Raw genomic sequence first — 23,564 nt, 5'->3', positions numbered from 1 at the left:
AATGGACTATTATATTAAGTCATATGCAGTACTCTGTTCACTAGGCGTCAGTGATGTTACATTGATGAGGTATTACCTTAAAGGGCCACTGACATAATTGATCAACTTTGCTTAAATACGTTCTATATTGTTGGGAATTATGTTCTACGTTGTTAGTTTTTTGAAAGCCAACGGTCAATTTGTAAAAAATTACATTTACAGTACTTGGCGGCAGCCATGATGGCCTGAAACGGGGCGTTTTCCAAGTGATGTCGGTGAAGGTGCATTCACACGTAAACGGACATGGCGGCGTACAAGACGGAGGATGTTTACAGTGATTTTAGCGAAGATTTGGGCGATGTGTCAATAGTTTTCGAGGAAGAAACATCTGGGTTTGAAATGGATAGAGAACTTGCAGAACAGGGAATTAAGATGTATTTAGTCGAACCGTATCATTCAGAAACTGACTACGAAGCTCGCGTGTCAGACGCTGAGATGTCTTCTGGTAATGACAAAGACATGGAGGTGGCTTCAAAACGCAGAATGGTAAGTGTAAATTACTTTGGAGTTGTTTATCCTTCAATTATGGTTTTAAATCGGCTTCTTAATGAGCATAAATGAGTCTTTAGAGCCTGGTTTTACTGTGTATTTTGTCGCCGCCGCTGCCCCGCCCCCCACCATCAACATATCGCTGTCAAAGTATGTTTTATAAAATGTACAAGGCTTTGAATGCTTGTCGCCATGGTGGCATATTTTTACAGACATGACTTACTCTGTTCTGTGCCAACTGACGCCACCCTTCTTTTTTTCCCCTGTGTAGCATAGCATCAGGAATAGCGTCCTAGCCTCCAAAATGCCTTCTATACCATACTTTCAATCCAAATGCTTCTTGTTAGGTGTTCCTTCATAGCAGTCTTCAGTGAAATGAACATTGCAAAGAACGGGAATGCGAGGCATCTCTTGTGCTCTGTACTTGCTTCGTCCATCGTCTTGAACCTTCATCTTTTACTTACAGTATCACTCTGACACTGTGAACAGCCCGCGGCAACACAACATTTTGGCATGACTACTGTTTTGATGAAAAATAATGAAGTCAACGAGAAGAAGCCTTTGTTTCCACTGCTCCCATAGACGTATATGTCGTCCCCGACGTCACTTTGGGAAACGCCCCTTTTCAAGGACGGCTGTTTGTCATGGCTGCCGCCACGTACTATAAATTTAATTCTTACAAATTTACCGTTCGCTTTCAAAGAATAATAGGATTGTATAGATGACTATAGGGGTGTTGTTTCATGTCCACAGGGCTCTAATAATGGTACAAAAGTATATGATAAAACTAATGCTTTAGTCTGCATCCAAGCAGCTCTGTCAGTCAGTGAGTATGTGCTAGTTAGTGAGTGTGAGCAGTGACCTCTTAAAAACACAGAGCTGGGCCAGGCTCCATGTTGCTACTTCAAAACATGGCCTACAGAGCTGGGCTGGCACACAAACACTATTTTTAGCCACAGGCTCAAAGGGAGAGCTCAGATTCCCAGATGAACTGTGTCACTCTCAAAACTTTTTGTGAAAAGAGCGCAGCCTACAAATGTACTTCTATCACAGTTTTATGGAAGAAAACGCTTGAAGTTCACATTTAAATGATGGCGTGTGCAGCTGCATAAATCCAACACCCAGATGAACCCCAGTGGATTTTCACACGACTTATTGACAAGTGCCCCTGTGTTAATTAGGCTGACCATTGCTAGCACACAATGTAACACCTCCCAATTCAGCCTCACCAGGCTATTTATTAACCCTCGACCTGTCCGACCCTGATTTGAATATGGCAGCGTGGCAGTCCAAGCCCTGAGTGGCAGGTAAGAGGCTTTTGGAGATGCATACTTCAGATAAAAGTGTAAAAAAAAACAAAAAACAACAGCGATACACTGACTTCATTGCTATTTTTTAAGTGAATAGGTTCTCTGGAGCATCCCAGGTAGATCTCTCTCACACGCACACACATGCAACACTTCATTTAATGGCGGCCTCTGTCAAGGCCAAACTAAGTAGTGCTGCAGACCAGACACCTCTACAGTTGCACAAAAACATTATCTTGCATGACGTCATGTGAGACTGAAGCAGGTCTTTCAAGATTATAACATATCTAGCGCGGCTTCAGCTCAGTGAGCATCTACAGGATTAACCCATTGTAGAATAAGTGGTACGAGCATCCTTGCTGCTCAGTACAATATGGGGCAACAAACAATGAGGTTCAATCATCAGCTGTTTAGCTGTCATGTGAAAAGACTCACCTCCCAGGCTCAGGCAGTAATCCTCTTTGCACTGCCCCACGCATCCGCCCATCATGTGTCACACAAGTTATTGTTTTTAAGGTAGATTAACTTGATTGTACGTTTGTATGAAAGTTACGAATATCGAAAAGTGCGATGTTTGAAGTCAGCCGCCTTCAGCAAGACTCCCACCCAATTTACTTAAATGCTATGCCTCCATCATCAATGTGAGTTTTATTTTACTTTGTGATTGTGTGTTACAGTTGTCCCTTGCCACACCGTGTTTCGAATTTCGCGGCTTCACTCTATCAAGGTATTTCAGACATATTAATTAATAAATGAATTATGCTGTTTCATGGTTGAATACAGCCATTAGTCAAACAATATGCATATTGATTGGTGTTATGTATTTTTTGCCTAAATTAAGCGCTGTCAATCATAGAAATGGCAACGAGGGCGCATTCAAATTATGAATGTAGTATGATACATTGGTCACTAGGTGTCAGTAATTGTTTGCTGAGACAAGCGCCGGACTTGATTGCCGGAACAACAGGCTTTTACTGCAGGTTTGAATTATGGCACAATAAATCTAACAATAACACAGGCTACTGTTGTGGCAGTAATCTAAAACTCAACTCTGAACCCCCAATGTCACTTCCTGTCCACATGTCCGGAACACACACGGGCATGAGTCTTATTATAGCTTAAATGGCTTATTTTCTTTGATTATATCTACTATATTGAGTAATACGAGTGTAACGGTGACTATAAGGGCCATGTCTCATGGCTCTTATAATGTTGTAAACAGGTTTTCGAACCGCGATAAACAAGTGATTATGGTACTGTAACATGGCCTGTAGAGTCGAGAGGTTTTATGATTGTCACAGTTTGACCCATGAATGGATTAATTCAGTTTCCATTATTTCCTATGGGACAAATTGTTTCAAAGTAATGAATAGGACCAACCAATAACCATGGATCAAAACATAACCCCAACACCAACCCACAGACCCAACAGAACCTGAGCCTTTAATCTGATCAGCCCCTATATGTAGTACCTAACATACAGGCCTCACTTCCTCCTCAGTAGAGACATTGACAGATGAAATGCTACCACTGTAATCAAGCACCGAGGATCCAGCTAATAGAAAATAAACCAGCTGCTGATCAGTATTACCTTACATCACGGGATATGGATTTGTCTTGCATGTCACATGTTGTAACTGAACCCCACTACGGTGTCTTGTTTTCGACATGCGTGCACACAATCTTCATCGAAGAAAAGCAGGCAGTATGACAACAGTATTTACTGTATAGCCCAGCCATCTTTTGTAGTGTTGCGAATTGAATTTAAGGACAAGGGTAAACTTGAGGCAAAGGCATTGACTGTTGTGTGCCAGTGTGTCTCTCTCAAGAGATCCCTCTATAAAGCAGCGTTACTCTCATGGGCATAATGTCTTGTCTATGTCTGACCAACCTTTAATGGCAGTGGGTAATAAAGACAAACCATGGTCAATGAATCATGTTACAGTTGAACCCCTGTGGTCGAACACGATCAACATTTCCAATCGTAAATAGACAATAAATAGATCATCGGTTTCCGGGTCAGTTGGTTGCCATCATAAATCCATTTTTTACTGTACAGGCAATGTTTTAAGTAACATTTTAACTTTCATATCTGCAGAACAAGTGTAAAAAGAAGTTAAGCAATGTTACCGCACAATGAACTTGCTCACTTTGCGGTGTAACATTCCGTTCTTCTCGTATTATGATTCACTTCTTGTTGACTTAGCTACAGAAAGTTGGTCAACACACTGAACAGATTTCTTCCCTTTGCCATCACTTGTACTTTTCTGTGGTAGCATCACAAACACCAATGCCAAAGAAAAAGCTAAACCCTTGTGGAGATGTTCCTGTTCAAAGAGAACAACAACGGTCTCTTTGTCACGCAGGACTGCGTAGCAACTACATTTTTGTGAGGTATTTTTTTTGCCAAACATTTTGGATCCAAGATGTATGACTTTAGGGGGCATTTGAATTTACAGAGGTTCCACTGTACCACGATGTGATAAATATAAATTCAATAGCTTACCGTCATCCAGCGTGATGTCTTGCAGGCCTATAGAGCGGAAGGTGGGCTCTCTCTCTTCTGGCTCCTGTTTGATGTTCAACCTCTCCCCCTCTGGGGTAAAGGGCCCTTGGGGGCTCAGGGGGTGAACCAAAGGCCCAGCAGCTGTCGGGGACAAGCTGGTCATGACTGGGCTCGCAGCCTGAGGAGAAGGCTGTCCTGAATGGGGATGCTGCATGGGACCCAGGGGGCTGCTCCCTGATGTTGGGGAAGAGGAGGTGGGAGACTGGTACGGCAGCGAGTGGAGCTGAGGTGATGAAGGTCCAGAATGGGGGGATGAGATCATATGCGGAGGAGGGACGGAGGAGGGCGTGGGGCAGGAGGCTGAGCGTTGACTTACTGGGTGGTAACCCATGGCTCTCTGCAGCTGTAGCGGGGGGCCACTAGGGGAGGGCACCTGGGTGGGATTTGGGGAGCAGTGGTAGCCTCCGAGACTGTGGAGGTGTTGGGACGAGGGGTTAAGAAGGGGTTGCTGGCTCTGTGGAGAACCCACGATGGACGTGGCGGCTGAAGACGCAGGTGTTGACGGGGAAGAGCAAGGGGAGGAATACACCATCCCCATGCCCATGGGGTGGGATGGGGCACTGGGGTTCTGCTGAAAGGGCATCCTCTCATAGCTCTGAGGAGACAGGCTGGTTTGGCCATTGAAGGACAGGCTGTGAGCGTGACTCTGGCCAAGCTGCATGGGCTGGTACGAGGGCCGGGAGGCGGAGGCAGGAAGGGGCACAGGTGAGGAGCTTGGATGGAACGTCATGTGGCAGTCTGCGGGGGGATGGTGCAAACTGCGACCCTGGAGGTGAGGCAGGTGCTGGAAGGACGGGGAGCCCAGGGAGGGGCAGGGAGCCTGCAGGGGGAGCAGGATAGGTCCGGAGCTTGAGCCCAGGCCATGTGGGGAGGTGGACAGAAGGTTATCCGATGGGTGGCCCTGATCAGGAGAAGGCAGCTGAGCGCGCACCAGACTGGCAGCGTGTGCCAGGGGCATAGACATGGGGGACACAGCGCGAAGGTCCAGCTCGTCTCGATGCTCCTGTTTCACCATTACTAAAGACAGGGATGAATAATGATGGAGGACAGGGGAGTGACAGAAGGAGAGAGATAATAAAAGCCATCAACTGATTGCAATGAGAGAAGTAAAACAAACATTTGACATTTTCAGTGCTGATGTGCACATATTGTTGTTGAATAGAATTAACTACATTCTATGGAGAAAAGTATTGGTATGTCTGGACATTACACTTACAGGAAGTGACAAGTGAAGAAAATATGGAGTTGGTCTGCATTTGCAGCTATAACAGCTTCCACTATACTTACAAGACTTTCTACAAGATGTTGGTGTGTCTCTGTGGAATTTTTTTTGTCCATTTGCGAGGTCAGAGGTCACTGTTGGACCTGGGAGAGGGCCTCACAACCTCTGTTCTAATTAATCCCATATGTGTTTGATGGGCTTGATGTTATAGTCTTGTGTCCACCTTTATTTAATACTACACCTGCCCCTGCAACTCAACCCGAACCATCAGTAGTGCAACCCAACCAGCACAAATGAAATCTATGATCTCAACCAAACCTGCAAGTAAACACAGGAATTGAAGAAGCTGTTGTCACAAAAAGGAGCCCTTGTTGTCGTATACATACAGTGTATAGCCCAAACAAGTCTCTACATCTACTCTTCTCATACATCTACTACACCCAGCTCACTTCCTTGTTCTCCGACAACCACCTCTCATGCAGATATCTTTTACTGACCTCCGTGATTTAGAAACACACGGCAACATTATGAAATGACTGAACCTTCAACAACTCATAATTACTACTGCAAATTTCAACCCGGTTCATTACAATATTGTTTGTTATCCAACCTCCATATGCTTTACTTTGCTTGCACCTGAACCCACAGACAAAAAAAAAAAAAAACTGCAACAGGCCTTTCAACAATACTGTACATGTGGCTCCAGATGAGACAATATGGTCACATGTAATTACTTTACTTCCAGCTTCAGTTCTCAGCTTTGTCAGTCTGTAATTCCCAATCTGGTGCCCTGTCTGGCTCAGCAAACATATGCTGTCAATCTCTGGGTACCATCATGTGAAACGCTGAATGCCTCCCGGCACACATCAGAACAACAATACAACAAACGAGTTCATTGATCACGCCCTGGACTCACCCCATCATGCCTCTCGGCTGTAGAGACAAGGAGCACAACATCAGCATGGCTACTATAGCGACAATGTTAACTGTAAATATAAACAACATAAATCTGCAACAAAACTGGAAAGAGGAGCAATTCTTCCCTTTTTGTATCGATGTGGGATACTGATACCACACGTACAGTATTTACTCATAATTTCACCTTAATGATAGCAGCAGGGGACTCTGCAGCTGAGCCCACAAGACAGGACCCATGAAAGATTAGAATCCCCCCAAGCCCTCCAACACGTACACACACACACACACACACACACACACACACACACACACAGTACAGCAGGTGGTGTCTGCGGTGCCTCTGATGGTGTCAGCAAACCAGCTTTTACAAACAAACACGAGCTGTGTTACTCCACTCTGCTGTCATTAGCTGCCCTGATCTGTCAAAGGCAACAGGAACAGGAACGGCCTGGGCCGAGTGGGCGTGCTTGCAAACAGAAACACTGGCTGGGTGGAGGGGCCATGTCGCATATATAAACACACACATACACACACAGACACACGCACGCACACGGAAATTGTGTCTGTAAAAAGTCACGATTTGCAGATGTTGCAAAAAATTAACCTAGGCTCAGCTTTTTTTTACTTTTTAGGTAATTAATTACATGTTATGAACATGATAGTAATATTTTAAAATATAACTCACTACATTTAGCAAACATTACATTTATATTTAGACAAAAAGAGAGCCAGGAGTTTAAGGAATAATTACAAAAAAAAACAGTGTGTCATTGTTACGCTCCACCACTTTTTTCCTGAGAAGGATTGGCAAAATGGGGCTAGTGATGCAATAACACGCTGTCAACTAAACTTACTGTATGATTATTACTGTGGGAGACATAGATGCAACAGGAAGCAACACACATAAACACAAGGGAATGCCTCATCTCCTTGCGAAAATGCCTGCCATGACTTGCAGAAAAATGATCGAAAAAGAGCAACATTGCAAAATAGAAGCGCACTATTTATAATAATAACTATAATACACTCCACCAACAAGGTAACCAAAATACACAGCTCTGAGTATGATGGAGGTTTGAACCACTGAGAATAACCACAGTAAGTACTACTAATAATATTAATAATATAGTTTTCAAATCTCATCTTACCTGAAAGGTAAGTGAAGCGTTGCGATTGGCTCCTTTTCCGTTTGCCATTGCAGACATAAAACTGCACCTGCACCGCTGAGCTGACAGTCTTACTGTGGTAAGGAGGAACCTCCACCACAATGCATGACTGTTAACAGAAAAGATAAATATTATTCAAATGCATTTAATACTGTTGCAAAAAAAATCTGGGTTTTCCACAATGTTTTCAGATCAAGGCTCAAACTCAGCCAAATAGAGTATTGGAAAATATTGCCATAACGTGGGCATAATCTCTATAGAAATTCATGACAAAAAGCACACTACAGACTCCAATGCTCCAATTAATGCCTCTGTCCTGTAGTTGCCAGGTGTATGGTCTACAAAAGCATATAACCACCAGAGTATCAAAAAATGCTGACATTAGCAGCTATGGTTGTAGCCTCCTGATTTTGTTTGTATTAACTCCACAAGAGAACAGTAGCTACTATGAGTGCCCAGCATCCAGCAGCTTTATTTACCTCTGCATGGGCGTTAAAACTTTGTTTGTGCTACTCAGCTGTTGGTGTAAAACTCACACATTACACTTGCTGTACTCTTGTCTACAATGAACTCACCCGCATTACAACATTGTTATTACAACATTGGTTTTGTTGCTGCTGTTTTGTGTAATATGCTTTTCAAAGAGAGCTACATTGTTAAAGGTAAAAAAAAAATAATAAATTGTTATACTGTACACTCCTGATCAAAATCTTAAGACCAGTTGAAAAATTGCTAGAATTTGCATTTTGGAGATTTGGATCTTAATGAGGTTTTAAGTAGAGCTACAATATGGAAAAGCAGGAAGGGGGAATGAGACAAAAAAAATTTGGAGCTTGTAATTTAAACAAATACAAAAAAAACTGAAATAGGTTGTTTATCACCTGATCAAAAGTTTAAGACCACAGGCTATAAGAGCCAAAATCTGCTCAAATTTTTTATTTTCTGTCAGGCATTCACACTGTCATGCCCTCCTGATGGCTAAAGCTAAAAAGCTTTCTCTTTTTGAACGTGGTTGGATTGTCAAACTGCATAAGCAAAGCCTCTCGCAGCGTGCCATTGCTGCTGAGGTCGGGTGCAATGACTTTTCAAATTTCAGAAATAACAGCCTCTCTCCTGCTTCCAATCAACGCCCAGTTTTAGGGCCAGGCTATGATTAGAGGATTTACACTAATACAAACATAGATCCAAAAGTCCTTTGTCAAGAAATTCTGTTTTCTTAATGAAACAAAATTTTATTCTGACCATCTGCGACCCATCAACAACCGACTTGCATTTTCAAATCTAGGTAATGGACTACTTACTCCTTGAGTTTTCTCCCGTATGATTTTGGCCTCCACTTCCCACTGTGGCCGTCCGTCTACAAAAATACACAAAGTCAATTTCACCATCTGCTCAATCAAATCGGCCGCAGGCAACCACAAGAGGCAGTATCTGTTATTGAGACACGTGTATCATTTTAGAGGCCCAGAAGACACATGGAGAACATTTTAGTAGCTAGGATTGAATCACAATCAAATCTCCAAATAACCCTTTTTGTTTGTCTTGTCTGGCTGAAATGATAATGAGCGCAATGGAATCACTGTATTTATTTTAACTGCCAGTTAGTTGTTTTTTTTTGCTTAATTTTGGCTGAAAAACGTCATTTCCAGTTTTCCTGTGATGGATCTAATTATTTGGCCAGACAAGTTAGAAAGGGAACACTGACAAGCCCTTGTGGTTGGAAGACATTGCAGTCGTTGACGAGCTCACGTTAGCACAGTCGCTTCTGAGCTACGGCAAATTATTTGAAGTCTGCGGTTTATTAGTGTTAGCACAGGCTCTGCATCTGCATAGTGTCTTCCTCAAAAACCAGAAAGGTTCCATGTATTACCTGAGACAACTTCTACAACATGTCTGCAGAAAGGTTTCTAACAGAGTGCACACTATAATCTCATAAACATTGATAGTTTTCACTTTTCTGTAGCTGTAAACCTGCTGAGTTGAGCCCCTAATATTAAGGTTACCGATGCTTTAGTTGTGGTAATCCAGTCAGTAGTCTCATACCCATTGAGACAGACAGACAGGGAACAAATGACCTTGACTGTCTTAACAGCTGACAGCAGTGCATTATTACAATGCGTCTTGTTGACATTCAACAGGCTGGAGCAAGGGCCCCACATGCTCTCTCAGACAACAAGCACCGACAAGATGATCATACCACTCTGAAACAATCACTCTTTCAGAGGGGGGAAAACATGCACCCCCTTGATCAGGACTACACAATAAAAAAAAAATGTTGGGCTTTTGTGGAGGAAAAACAGTGAGAAAGTTGAAGTTTGCATGCAATGCTTAGGGGGGCTGTATGTTTTGAAACCCCGTTTGTGTAAACATTCAACCTTGTAACACTCATACCAATTATGGTTGTCTTACTTTCAACTACAGTATATGTATTAACCCACGCCCTACCCCTTTCAGCTTCATGACTTGCATGAATGGCTCACTTGGCTTAATTTTTTAGCAAAACCACTATTACGCCATTACACCACCGGCCAATACCGATCACATGGAATAACATTACATTTAGGGATAACAGTACATGAAACTATTTTTGTATTATTTGCTACAAAATAAATTGTATAATAATTTTTTTTTTTTAGTTCAAGATAACAAAATGAACGGAATAAAATAATACAAATAAATATCTTTATTAACTAGAAATCTGTCTTGCTTAACTTAAAACCGAATAAACTCGGAGTGTCCAGGTTGCAAGGGTGTCCAACTTTCATCGCTAATTGAGCTGTCAGCTATTTGCGTTTTATTTATGACTGGCAACATGTTACATGTACACTTTATTTACCAAGCAGATCTCTACTCAAACAGTGTGGCCATCGTCTTTATGCTATTTTGTGGTCATTTATCATTATATAAAGACATAAAGTCTGAATTCAAACTACGAAAAAACTACTGAGTTGAAGGAAATATTCTTTAACCCTTTGGGAACTACTCAAAATCAGCTGGCGAGATAGGAGACCCCCTACTATCAGATAGTATCAACATCATAGGGCTGGACACAGTATGTGTTTATGTTCATTAAACAACGACACAGTTGCCGCCAATGTAAAGTACAGCCAGTGACAGCTAGGCAAAGCGTGTAAACAAAGATGCAAGAATAGTGAAAGGGCAATAGGTTTGATAAGGGAGTGATCAAACACGCTGGCATCGAATGGCTCAGCCTGTGGCAAGCTGTCAAACTGAAGCCATTGAGGTTTTACAGACTAGATTTGATTCTTGCGGCAATACGGGACAAAGCGTGTCCCTTGTCGGCTCAATACAAGACGCTTCATTTTGTCGGCAACCCTATGTGACTCAGCAGACAAGTTGGGTTTGTCGCCGCACGGTGATGTGTTTTTTGTGATCGGCTTTCAAAGGTGTTTATCGGTATATGCCAATCACGTGTTTTTTATGGAATCTCACAAAAGTGAGTACACTCCTCACACCTCAGCAACCATTTTCTCAAGAGGCAATACTATAGAAATTAAACTAGAATATGCTTAGGAGTGGTCGGTGTACAGCTTGCATAGCAGTATAAATGTACTATCCATTGAAAATGAATCATGACACAGCCATTGTTGTCTAAATGGCTGGCAACACAAGTGAGCAGCAAGATAAGTATGTCTTGCCCACAGGCAAGCATGGTGGTGGTAGCACCAGGGTGTGGGGCAGCATGAGTCCTGCTGGCACAGGGGAGCTGCGGTTCATTGAGGAAACATGAATTGCAACATGTTCTACGATTTTGTGAAGCAGCGCCTCAGCCCCTCCCTCGGAACCTGGGTTGCACGGCAGTTTTCCAACATGATAACGAGCCAAAACACACAAGATGACAACTGTGGCAATTTGTAAGACAGCGACAACTGCTTTCAGGCTACAGGATGGGAGAAGGGAACTTCGGGAGTTAAACTTCACACCCCTATTCAGGCTTTACACTCTTGCCTTTCACGTAGCCACCTTCCTGCCTCTGTTCAGTCTGACAGTGCTGCCAAAGCCAGAAAATGTCCATTCTGTGATAGACTTGTTCACAAGTCCTCAGAGTCTTGGCCTTGTTTTATGTGTTCTTGACTTTTTGCATGTGGAAAAAGTCAACTTTAGCTTGTTTTTTACTTTTAATGATTAGAAATCAGCGTCTAACTGAAACCGTTTCTGGTGCCATCCTATGATCACACTTCTGTACTGTAGTGTTGTCTTTCAATCATGAAAGATGGTGGAAAAATATGTCACTTCCTTTCCTTCTGTCTTATTTCTTCCATTGCTGCAATTACTCCAATCAGGGCCTTTCTGCACTGAGGCAGGCAGATTTGACAAGAGGGGGATGGTTTAAATTAGCGTACCGTAGTCATCATCATCATCATCTTCTTCCTCCACTCCCTGATAGTTCACTGTCTTTCTGCCTTCCCCTACAGTCCATTGCCTTCATGCTCACCATGAGGCCCCCAGCTTTACCTCTTTAGCCAGCCTTTGCTGCTGTGTTTCTAGTCTTGACTGTTCAAGCCATGCTTCACCGAGTAGCCCTCAAAGAGCCCAAGACATTCCTCTGTGCCTTACTTCACAGTAACTGTACTTCACTGAAAAGGGGTCTCCCACTCACAAAACATGACTTTCCGTCATGTGTGAACTTGATTCTTTTGCGCAGCAAAAGTGCTTCGGGCAGGCAGAGACTAGCTTGGTGAATGTTCTCCATTTCAAATTTCCATCCAAGGCGAAAGGTTACTACATGTTTTGATTGTGCAGACAATGCATAGACAAGGGCACGTAAAGGGCATTCTTTTAGGTCCCATGAAGTAACTATAACAAATGTGTTATTTGAGTTTTTCTTTTGAGAACAAAAGTCAATTCAATCATTTCACATTTTAATTTTAACAGTAATTTTCTGTCTAAATTGATCACTTTAATCTACCAAAGAAAAGACAACCACCGATGGCGAAGCTGCTGTGCACACATACACACACACAGGGCTTACCAGGGCCTTTTTCCAGGAAGATGACTTTGGACTCTGGGAAAAAGTTGCTTCCAGTGATGGCCATCTCTTCTCCCCCGCTGACCAGACAGCTAGTCAGGCTGGACTTCTCAACCTGGGGCAGCTCTTGAGCTGAACGCTGGGCTGGGAGAGATGCAGCAGAGGTTGCAGACACACAAGAGTGGTCATTCACTAAATTGTCCTCATTCACATACTGTACACCATAGGAAAATATGGAGGTATTTATTATGGTGGGACATCTTTTTCGCCGAAGTGGTACAATCCAGTTCGGTTCATCAAAGTATAGACATTACCTCTGCAAATGGTGTGACCTCATAGCGATACAACAGCATGCGATTCGTCAATGAATTACACAAAAAAAGTCATAATCAGTGGACGGTGTACAGCAGTGAAGACCTGCTGACCACATCTGCCCGCCAAACATCACCCAAATAACGTAAACCATTCAGTTGAACTAGAGAAGCGCTCGTTCACGCAGTACTTCCTTCGCTCTGCAGGGGGCAACAGCGAGGCATACGCATCACAATAAAGCAGCAGTAGAAGAAGAATTTAAACAACTATGGCGCTATCAACTCTAAAACAAGAAAAGTAAAAACTGAAAGTTGGACTTTTAACAGCGACTGGATGACAAAATATGCTTTTACCGGAAATGCAGTGGGGAAGTGTTTACTTTGTAGTAAACACTGTTCCGAACCGAACTGTACTGCTTGTATTTTCTTTTCATTTTTTTTACAACTTTCGCACCATACAAAACTGAGGTGTATTACTTGGTGCTAACAAAGGGTTACATTCCTTTCTGTTAGGGAAGTCTGTTTTTTTTAACATTATTTTTGGCTTTATTTAAGTCGCTCTGTGAATGTTGTGAACTCCCGTTTCAATGCCAGACTTTCATTGAACAGAATGCTGAGGTCTGCATGGATGTAGTTCAACTTCCCATAGCACATAGCACGTCTTAAGACTGAAAACTAATTGAGACTAAATCAACATCACCTCTGGTTGTAGCAGCCAAATAGTGCTCTCCATTTTACAGTAGATAATTCTTAACAATAATCAACCAACCCAAGCCCATTCCTTTCAGTTCAAGTGTTTGTGTGTATGTGAAAGACTCACAGCACTCCACAGGAATGGACGCAGCCTGCAGCGACAGCACCTTCCCGTTTGGTTGAGGGATGTGAACTCGGAATACCACGCGTACCCGTGTGTTCTTTCTTCCTATGTCTGTCTCACCCTTCCGAAGTTCAATGTCTGAGTTCCGTAGCTTGAGGATGCCGGCACAGTCGATACTGTGTAGAACAAGGGGGAAACAGTTGGCAAATATCTATTAAGGATATGAGTCCTGAAAAGCAAGTGTAAGCCCAGCAGGGTTTTGGCAGTAAGAAACATATACAATTTTGTCAAGTAAATGGAATATGGGAAAGTCCCAACCACATCCTTTCCAATTAAATTCAGTGTAAATACATGAAAAAAGACTTTATGTACATATAATCATTCAGTTGATGCAGAATCATAAATTGCCCAATAAAGTTTATTTCTCCACTCAGATTTCCCTTTGGTGCTCACTGCTCACTGCGTCTACTGGTTTTGGATTAAAAATTAAAAAAAAATTCGCATTGAAAGCAGTCATAAATATGATCATAAACAGGGTTCATTGGACTTCCCTCATGGTGTGACGCTCATAAACGGAAAAAAGGCATGTGTGCAGACCTGGCTGACATGTTGTTTTCAGGCAGGAGAGGAATTTCGAGAACTTTGGTGCTGGAGATGACAATCTCCTGGCTGGCCGTGGCCACAGTTTTCCCAGTGATGCGATGCACTTGGTAAAACGCGTGTGGCCTCAAGTAGCGGTCGTCTGCCGTTCCAATGAACATCTGCAGGTTGACGGGCTTCTCGCTGTAGCCAAGCAGCTGAAACATGACAGAAAAGTTGGAATTAATGTGTGAGTCCAGATGTGAATATGAATAGTAAGGTAAGAACAAAGAAACATTCAAGAGTCATGACTTTTGTTTGGGAAGGCGCTGGAAATTAATCCGGCATGTTAGATTTATAACTGATGATTCACGTTATAGTCCTTCCTTTTTTCCCTTCGCCACACCTGCCCCAGGGGACCAGAAACCAATAATTTCCAAAAGTTAGTTTGTAGCTACTTCTCAGTGAAGGTACTAATTTTATCTGTAAGGAGTTAGAGGGCAACCAGAAAACAGTGCTGCAGCAAAGTGGAGACTGCAACATCCATAACTAAGGCATTCACATAGCGATGCGTCGACCGAGCGGCCACCGATCAGTATCGGCCGATTTACGTGGAAAAATTACGTGATCTGCATCCGATAAATGCCTTTCAACGCTGATCACCTGTGGATAGTACTACTGCAGATCCGCAGCGATCCCTGCATGTATGCGTGTCTGCTCGTCTATCTGTGACACACAGGCTGGATGACAAGAGGGTTCACTCTGCATCTGAATGTGCGCATTGGTTTTATAGTGGAATGAACGGAGAGAGTGGGCTCTCATCTCATTCAGCCTCATTGTGGAGGCGGGGCTACTAGCTACTAGCAACTGTATGCTCGCTACTCCCTATGGCCTATGCCTATAGCTACTACCCTAGCTGCAGTTAGCTCCGTGAGCCAGCAGACGCTAACATGAATGACAGCACAAAAGCGAATGCCACAGCCACAGTGTGGGAATTTTTTGGTTTTAAACAAAATGAACACAGTGAGTGCACGAACACTGACGACCGACACATACAGTTTTCTCAACTGGAAAAAAAAAACACTGATGGAGGTGCTCAGGCGATAATACTGAATATTGACGATAATTTGTAGCACAATTATCGACCCGCAAAATGCGTTATCATGACAGGCCTATTCACGAATAATATATGTTCTCTTGCAAAAGTAAGTCAAATGCTTTTGTCGTGGCCACTCTCAGGAAGACTGCAAGTGAGCAGTCCAAATTGTCAGGTACAAAAAAAAAAAAAATCTATAACTGTGGTCAGTAAAAAGAACTGTTTAGAATGTACGAATGTCAGACCAAATGAACCTCATTGGACCAATTCTTGTACAACTTCAGAGGCATATGTTTCCAAAAATGTAGTTTGAAATCCAAATTGTACTTTAAGTTGGACAAAAATAACCAAAATAACTCAACTATGGACATTCTGCTGTACTTTGGAATCTCGGACTGTCAGAAATAGTGTTACGGTCCATATGTATCATTCAAGTTGATGGTCAATGGGCCAAAGCAGTACCTTTTAAAGTACCAGTCCAGTCATACACTGTCATACACTGTACACATAAAGGTATAGTTTTTTTCTGAGTGTGTATAAAAAGCCCATTCACAGTGCAAGTGAGAATGACAAGGGAGAATTGCCAGTAATAACATTGTTGTCTTTTCAAATCCACAGTTGCATGTTTGCCAAACGTGTTGGCCTCGAACACCCGGGCAAAGCAGCTGCTTTCTCCATTTGTCCTGAGAGTTGGCACCCTGCTTTCCGCTCAAGACAGGTGAGATATTTGATGGCGGAAAGTGTTGCATGTCAGGTAGAGTTGAGGGCAAGCTGGAAATGAGAGCAGGGCTTCTTTTTTTTTATTTCCGACATATTGCAGAAACCCACAGGCAGCACAATCCCACTACTGTAGTAGTGTTGTGCTTGGCAGACTCAGTGACGGCAGGATGGCACCCCCTTTCACATATGCACTGCCCTCAAAGCCCACCCGACTGACTCACCCCTCCTCTCTCAGCCCCGTCAGGCTCGCAGAGGAGAACAAGGCCTTTCAGTGCTGTTTGCACCCTGAACTGCCAAGCTTTGAGCTCAAGCAAGCTGCAGCTGGCTATTGACCCAATCTTCTTCTCAGGTTTGCGTCACATGTGTCAATGTTCATTCCAACAGTGCGATGACTGGAAGGAGAGAATGTGGGATTTCTCACATGCTATTCCAAAAGCAACCACCCAAAGTGAAAAAGGCACGACTCTACTCACTAATGACGCTTTTTTATGTGCAAAGGCAGGTACTAAGGGGTACTATTTCTAGTACCTGGTCAGCCAATGCACCAAGAAAGACGCTATATTGGTCACCAACGTGGAAAAAAAACACACATGCTAACGTTAGTCTTTTGCTATGGACACTGCTGCGCTTTTCTCCACAGTCTCCACTTTGATGCAGCTGTCCTAAGTCTACTCTCAAAGAAAATATGTGTTCTTACTAGGGGTGTCCCTTACCCTCTTACTTCTGATCCAATTCCGATATTGGAGCCTTGAATATCGGCCGATACTGATATCAATCTGATATCAGCACAGATCATACTTACTTTTATTACTTGTTTCGTAGCATGGAATGTTGGCAAAGGCTTGATCAAGTGCTATTACTCAAACAGAGAATAATAGTCGGCAACAGCAGGTATGAGAAAAACTGACCCATTTACTTCTTGATGCATCTGGTGTGTAGCTTTATCGACAATAGGCATAATGTAGGCTGGATGTGCTCAATGAAGCATTTGAACCTGACATTACTCACCACCAACAGAGGCTGGCTCTTTTCTGTTATAGCTAATGACTTTTTGCCGTGCCATGGGAGTTTTTCGCACTTTGCCAATGTTTGAAACAGCGGTGGATGTTTCAGGAAGCCGTGGTGTTGCGAAAATCCTTCTACAAATGCATGATGAGATTGGTCATACTAAACTTCCCCAGTTCTGTGCCACCATGGGAAACTTGTACTTGACACGTCTTGAACTCAGCTGCAACGTCTTTTTCAGACTTTTAACGAAAAACACAGCCACATTACTGACATTACTGGGATCACGTGGGTTCTGCATGCTAAATAGAAGCGCTGCTGCTGGATAGAAGTACTGGCACGGTGTCTAGAATGGACTGCTTGTATCGGAGTGCCAATATCGGAGATTTTAGATGCAGGCCGATATAATCCGATTCAGATAACAGACCAAAATCAATATTGGAGCGGGACACCCCTACTTCTTACAGGGCCCAACATACTAAGTAGTAAACACAGGAACCCTTGTTTGACTCTATCGCCTGATGCGTTCAATGTGTCGTGGTTTTAGCAGTGTCATGAGATTAAAATCTACTGCACCAAATCAAGACGAGCATTTATCCAAACTTGAGAGACGGTAACTTCCTGCGCAAATAAATCTGCATTCACTTTTGGAAAATGCAGTATCTGGCACTTGTGTAAATCTATTGGAAAGGAAGTTACACTAAGCATGTGTCCTCCGTAGTGATCGCTAATGGGCTCATCTTTGGAAAACCACATTAGATCTTAAGAACCACATGAAAGTATCAATTATGCTAACAGACGCAGCACCCGTCTGAATGGTCCAGGACTGTAAATGACACCATTTTTATACTCGAAAAAGCCCACACTTGTTTCTTTTCTTTTTATGATCACAGATCTGCACACTACTGCAGTAGTAGCATGTGTGTTGCAGACAGTATTAAAATGAGTGCATGTGGAAAGACAGGAAACACTACCATATAAAAAAAGCACAAAACTGATGAAGACCAACAGCATGAGATGCTTTGCCTCAGGCTGGAATTTCTAACATAAGCAAACATGAAAAAAAACACTAATAAATAAGTCATTCATCTCCAACCAATCTTATTTTGGGATTCGGTATGGAGTGTTGACAAACATACTTCTTTTTCAACCAGGAAACCACGATTAAAGTGCCTAAAAAAAGAGTCCTTTCATTTTGGAAAAAGAGAGATGCCACAAAGATGGACTATTTTCGCCCATAGGCCATTCGCTGTTAGGTCTCTTTGATGCAATAATTTTCAGTTCTGAAAAAATACAAGGGCATTACAAATATCAGCTGGCAAAGGCCACAAAAGTGTCTCTGTTAACATAAAATAAACATACAGTCGCCACAAACTGGGGGCAGTTTTAAGAATAACATTTACTTTAAGAAGAGCTGGAGTGCGGGGTGCGTAACTCATCGAGTCGAGAGCTGCGACATGAAGAATGGCAGTCTTGCAGGGAAAAAACGGGTCAGTTCAGGTGAGGAGAAGCGAAGTGAAGTGACGCAGATTAACTTTTTGACGCAATGGCCCAGGAAACAGATAAATAAAAATAAAAACAAAGTCCACTAGCCAAAGATATACTATATCCAGTATTAGGAGTGTAACGGTACGTCTCCTCACTGTCCTTCCACTTTTTAATAATGCGTTGGAGAGTTCTTGACCAGATTTTCCTAGTTTTTAGCAATCTCCTTAGATGTTTCCTCTTGCTTGATGCACACCAATAATTTGACCCTTCTGAAACAGATCACAGGTGGTCCTCATTTTACGATGTTGCATTTTGCAACGTTTCCTGGTTACCAACGTACTCCCATAAATGATTATTAATACTGTATACAAAGAAAAAGAGAATTTCATGTGTGCAGCAGAAGAATACGTCTTCTTGTGTTTAATCTTTTCATTATTGTACAGTGGAACCTCGGGTGGCGTCATTAATCCGTTCCAGAAGGACACACTCAAACCGAAACGTACTGAACTGAATAAATTTACCCCATTAGAAATTGGAATCACTGCGTGTTTTGAAAGTTGGTCAGCGAAGGCTGGGTTTTTTAATGTTTTTACGTTTTCCTAACAGTGCTATACTTGTGCTTACAGTGCTTACTTCGACACACCAATGACCATTAAGAACGGTAAACTGTTACTTTAGAAATTGCCTGCACATGCACAGTTAATACATTTTTTATTTCCTTTATTTCCTAAGGGAAGAATAGTTGCAAAATCATAACAATTCGGAGATCGAGCAACATCTGAAAATGGATCCTTTGACCTAGAGGTTACTCTTTTTGTCCAGTGCCACATACTAGCCTACTTCCTGAAACAGTGGTCGGGGCGTTTATTTACTCAATTGCCAGGCATGCTAGATGTCTATTTGAAGGAAGGGGTCTATTTGAGGGAGGTGTTTATTAGTACACATACTTGAGTAAGGGTGGAAGGTATACACACTGGCCCTGCGATTGGCTGGCGACCAGTCCAGGGTGTACCCTACCTCTCACCCAAAGTCAGCTGGGATAGGCTCCAGCGACCCTAGTGAGGACAATCGCCATAGAAAATGGATGGATGGGGCATACACACTGATGTCATGAAGGAGGAAGGAGAATTATGTCCATGTTACAAAAGGAATGGATCAAGTTAGCAGTTTCTATTCTGTGGCCCTTTAACTCTCTGCTCTCTAGATTTGTATGCTACTTGGGGACAATACAGAATGTTACGTAAACAGGGGCTTTTTTTTTATTCTCTTAGTTACTACAGAGAGAAGATTCATAGGCTTTTCGGTTTCTTTGAATTCAGTGAGCCGCACGTTGGTTGAGTGGTTAGCATGTGGACCACACAGTCAGGAGATCGGGTTTGAATCTCTGTTGGGCATCTCTGTGTGGAGTTTGGATGTTCTCCCTGTGCATGCGTGGGTTTTCTCAGAGTATTCCGGTTTCCAAAAACATGCATGTTAGATTAATTGGAGACTCTAAATTGTCCCTAGGTATGAATGTGAGCGTGAGTGGTTGTTTGTCTATATGTGCCCTGCGATTGGCTGGCGACTAGTCCAGGGTGTACCCCGCCTCTCGCCCGAAGTCAGCTGGGATAGGCTCCAGCATACCCCCGCGACCCTGATTAGGATAAGCAGCACGGAAAATGGATGGATGGATGAACTCAGTGAGCAAGTAACATCAGCTACATACCTGCAGTGGAAATGCTAACAAAATTAGGAACCTATTGGAAACGTGACTATAGTTATGTTTTCATACTTAAGGGGGGAAGGGGGTTATTATTTTTTAGAGGTGGAGCCAGAGACTAAGTAAGACATAGCGTCTGTTGAAGTAGGGGCCACTATTTGAGTAAAAATATGTTATGTACAATCATGTAAAACAATTGGACACCACATAGTGGTCAAGTAAATGACAGTTATAGTGCCCCCTATGGGTTGTATTAAAATGGTATGGAAGACATGCTACCATGCATGTAATACAAAGTACATATATCCGCAAAGTTTTATAATCATTAGACAAACGGTCAATGACTTATTGCTCAATTCGTTACTAACACCCACCTGTGGCCCTGCAAAGACGTTTTGCTTGATGGCTGTCATGTCTTTCAACCAAGCTTGCTCAAATTTTAACGTGTGCTTGTTTCCTAAAGATGTGTACCAGATTTCGTGGTGATTGGGCTAAACACCCTAAAGTTACAGTGGCTGTTTTGGAGAGTGCTTTGAGCTGTGTGAGAAATTTCAAGTCAATCCGAGTTATGTGGTCCAACTTTACAACCATGAAGTGTATTGCTCTTAGAGGCCTCAGTGTAAGTGAAGTAGGGGTGCAGGTTTTGCCAAAATTTCACCCTTTTGTGTGCAGCGGTTTGGGAGCAAAAAAAATGAGCTCATGGGCTTCCAATTTTGTCACACGGCTGGATATGCTATTTCATTATACATATCATTGGTAGATACCAACAAACTAGAGACGGGAGGGTTAAACTGCACTATGGAGACACACATGTTGCTGTTGGTGCGTGTATGAATTTATCAAAGTGACAACAGCAAACTGAAGGCTGTAAATGACATCAAACATCTTTCATGACATGAACTATTTCAATACAAACATTTGTCTTAGCCTTTAGACATTTATCCGCCAAATGGAAAATCTAGCCTAGTTTTGACTTGGCCGGTGTTAATATTAGACCCCGTCATCTGCCACTGGCTTGCCGTCTTGAACGCAACGTGTTTAGAGGGTCTATGAAACAACAAAAGACTATCGGCGGTCAAAGCGCAACACCTGCAAACACAAGGACGCGCAAAGAATCACACATGGATGGTACCGCAAGTCCTCGAGGAGGATGCTCCTGCACCTTTGACTTGTCTCTCACACATTCTGGAGTCGCCCTCCTCCAACCCCTAAATCTGTGCTTCAGTGAGAAATACCACAGGAGGGTGGTCTCTGCACTATTAACCCCTCCTTTCAATTCTGGCTGTCCAAGAAACTGGGTCCTGATATCATTCACTTCTATATTAAACCCCACTAACAGTGGCATATGGTCCAAAAAAAAACTGTGCTTGATGAAGCGTGTCACCAAGAGTCACCAATCTGACTGGACTGGATTGGGCCTAGGGATGAACTATCTCCCTTAAAATAAAACAGCTGGATACGGTTACATATCCAGGACCACTAAATAAAGTCCCCCATTTATTTTTGGCTGTCATCTGTTGCTCTGGTCCAGTAAAGGGCAACAAGATCAGGACAAAAACATCTCCCATCACTGCATGTAAACATAACATTGTACACAAAGAAAGAATGGGTTCCAGGCTCAAGCAGTGTTTCCATCTACGTGTTGAAATTTCACATTTGAAATCAGGATCCAAGAAAATGTGAGTTAGGTTGAAGTAATTATGAGTCCAGTGGAACCTCAAAAGTCCATGCACGATTTAAAATGTGACCAAATATGGTATGTGTGTTTTGCTTTTTCGTTGGCTTTTTTGTAACACTTAGTCTAAAGGAGGAACCTCATCCTCAACAAGGAATATTAAAAAAGGAACATGAAGTAGGCAGACTTACATTCAAAGCAGTAATACTCCAACTTTACCATCTGTCATCACTTGCTAACAAAATGAAGGTATAGCATTTGCTTGTTTTCATGTTTCACAGTGCTTAACCTATTTTTACACTTGTTTGACAGTTAAGAATGTTAAAAATGCAACTCTGACGCAAATAACCTTTGCATTATGCCTTTGTCATTCCTTGTTAAATTTAAGACTAACGGTTTTGTTGTTTACAATGCAATACTAAGCGTGGCTAACTTATTGTTGCACTTGTAGGTTTTCAATGGCGACAGTTTCACCCTGTTGTCACAAAACAATGTCAGTGAATGTTATTATTGTGTTATTGTTGTGAATGTCACTTTTTTTTTGGGCTTTGCTGTGAGTTCATGGCGTTTGAATCTGGTTCCCCTAACATAATCTGGCAGTGACATCACTACCAAGATGGTGTCTGTGGGGTAGGGGTTCAAAATCACCACTTCATTTCACTCCTATTTCATAGTTGTTTATCTATGACAGCAGTATGACAAATAGAAGGTTGACTAGTGTATCAAATGTGATTATGTCTGTGTTCATCCTGCTTTGGAGGTTCCACTGTATTAGCTGTTGATTCATGAGTATAAACAGTAGGGTGAGCTCGTTTTCTAGTCCGGTGCTCGTAACCCACAGCCGAAGAAGAGAAGTTGGCTGTTGGCTGAGACATAAAGTAATGCATATCAGGTATGATTTGCTTTTATAGATCTTCATAGATGGCGCTGTTTTGCTGAGTCTTGGTAGCATGGAAGCTTTTTTACTGCATGAGGCCTCTAAGAGCAATCAGGTCATTGACAATACTGGTGACAACAAGTGCATAGAAGCAAGTAATTGTTCTTTGCTGCTAAGTATCTCCTCTCTCCTATCCCAACTTTGCTTCCCAACTGTTGTCTCTGTCGCCGTCCTCGCCACCTCAGCCAGAGCAGTAACTCGACACTTTCTTACAGCCTGCGCCTGACTCTAAGTTGTTTCCCTGTGTTGCTCCACTGTTGCCATGGTGAGACATTTTGTGTATTCAAGAGAGAGAGAGAGAGAGAGAGAGAGAGAGAGAGAGAGAGAGAGAGCGAGAGAGAGAGAGAGAGAGAGTATCAGAGCAAGGGGCTTCATATACACATGAGCTTTGAAACGTATGTTGAAGTAAGTATAGAGTGGGGGTATTAAGCACATGGACTATTGTGTAAACTTTAGTCCTTGAGTGGGTAATCGTCTGGGTTTATATGTGGTGGTGAAGGTCATTTTACCAGGCTGTTGTATGGACACTGTGACGGTAAA

General features: G+C 42.6%; 1 protein-coding gene across 3 annotated transcripts in view; it reads right to left on the bottom strand.

Moving 5' to 3' along the window:
• Window positions 1-23,564, bottom strand: part of nfatc3a (nuclear factor of activated T cells 3a) — a 66,369-nt gene that overhangs the window by 15,412 nt on the left and 27,393 nt on the right. For all 3 annotated transcript variants that reach the window (XR_008569752.1, XM_054769975.1, XM_054769977.1), the window contains exons 4-9: window positions 14,423-14,622; window positions 13,829-14,001; window positions 12,701-12,841; window positions 9,009-9,064; window positions 7,690-7,816; window positions 4,342-5,418 (exon numbers count right to left, since the gene is read on the bottom strand). Coding sequence is in view for 2 of the 3 variants with exons in the window: in XM_054769975.1 (XP_054625950.1) it covers window positions 4,342-5,418; window positions 7,690-7,816; window positions 9,009-9,064; window positions 12,701-12,841; window positions 13,829-14,001; window positions 14,423-14,622 (1,774 nt within the window). In the remaining variant the exon portion in view is untranslated. The remainder of the gene's footprint in view (window positions 1-4,341; window positions 5,419-7,689; window positions 7,817-9,008; window positions 9,065-12,700; window positions 12,842-13,828; window positions 14,002-14,422; window positions 14,623-23,564) is intronic.

This window comes from Dunckerocampus dactyliophorus, chromosome 3 (assembly GCF_027744805.1).
Source record: "Dunckerocampus dactyliophorus isolate RoL2022-P2 chromosome 3, RoL_Ddac_1.1, whole genome shotgun sequence".
Classification (NCBI taxonomy): domain Eukaryota; kingdom Metazoa; phylum Chordata; class Actinopteri; order Syngnathiformes; family Syngnathidae; genus Dunckerocampus; species Dunckerocampus dactyliophorus.
The sequence above is the reverse complement of the archived record's forward strand: the minus strand, read 5'-3'. Positions and strand labels throughout refer to the sequence as shown.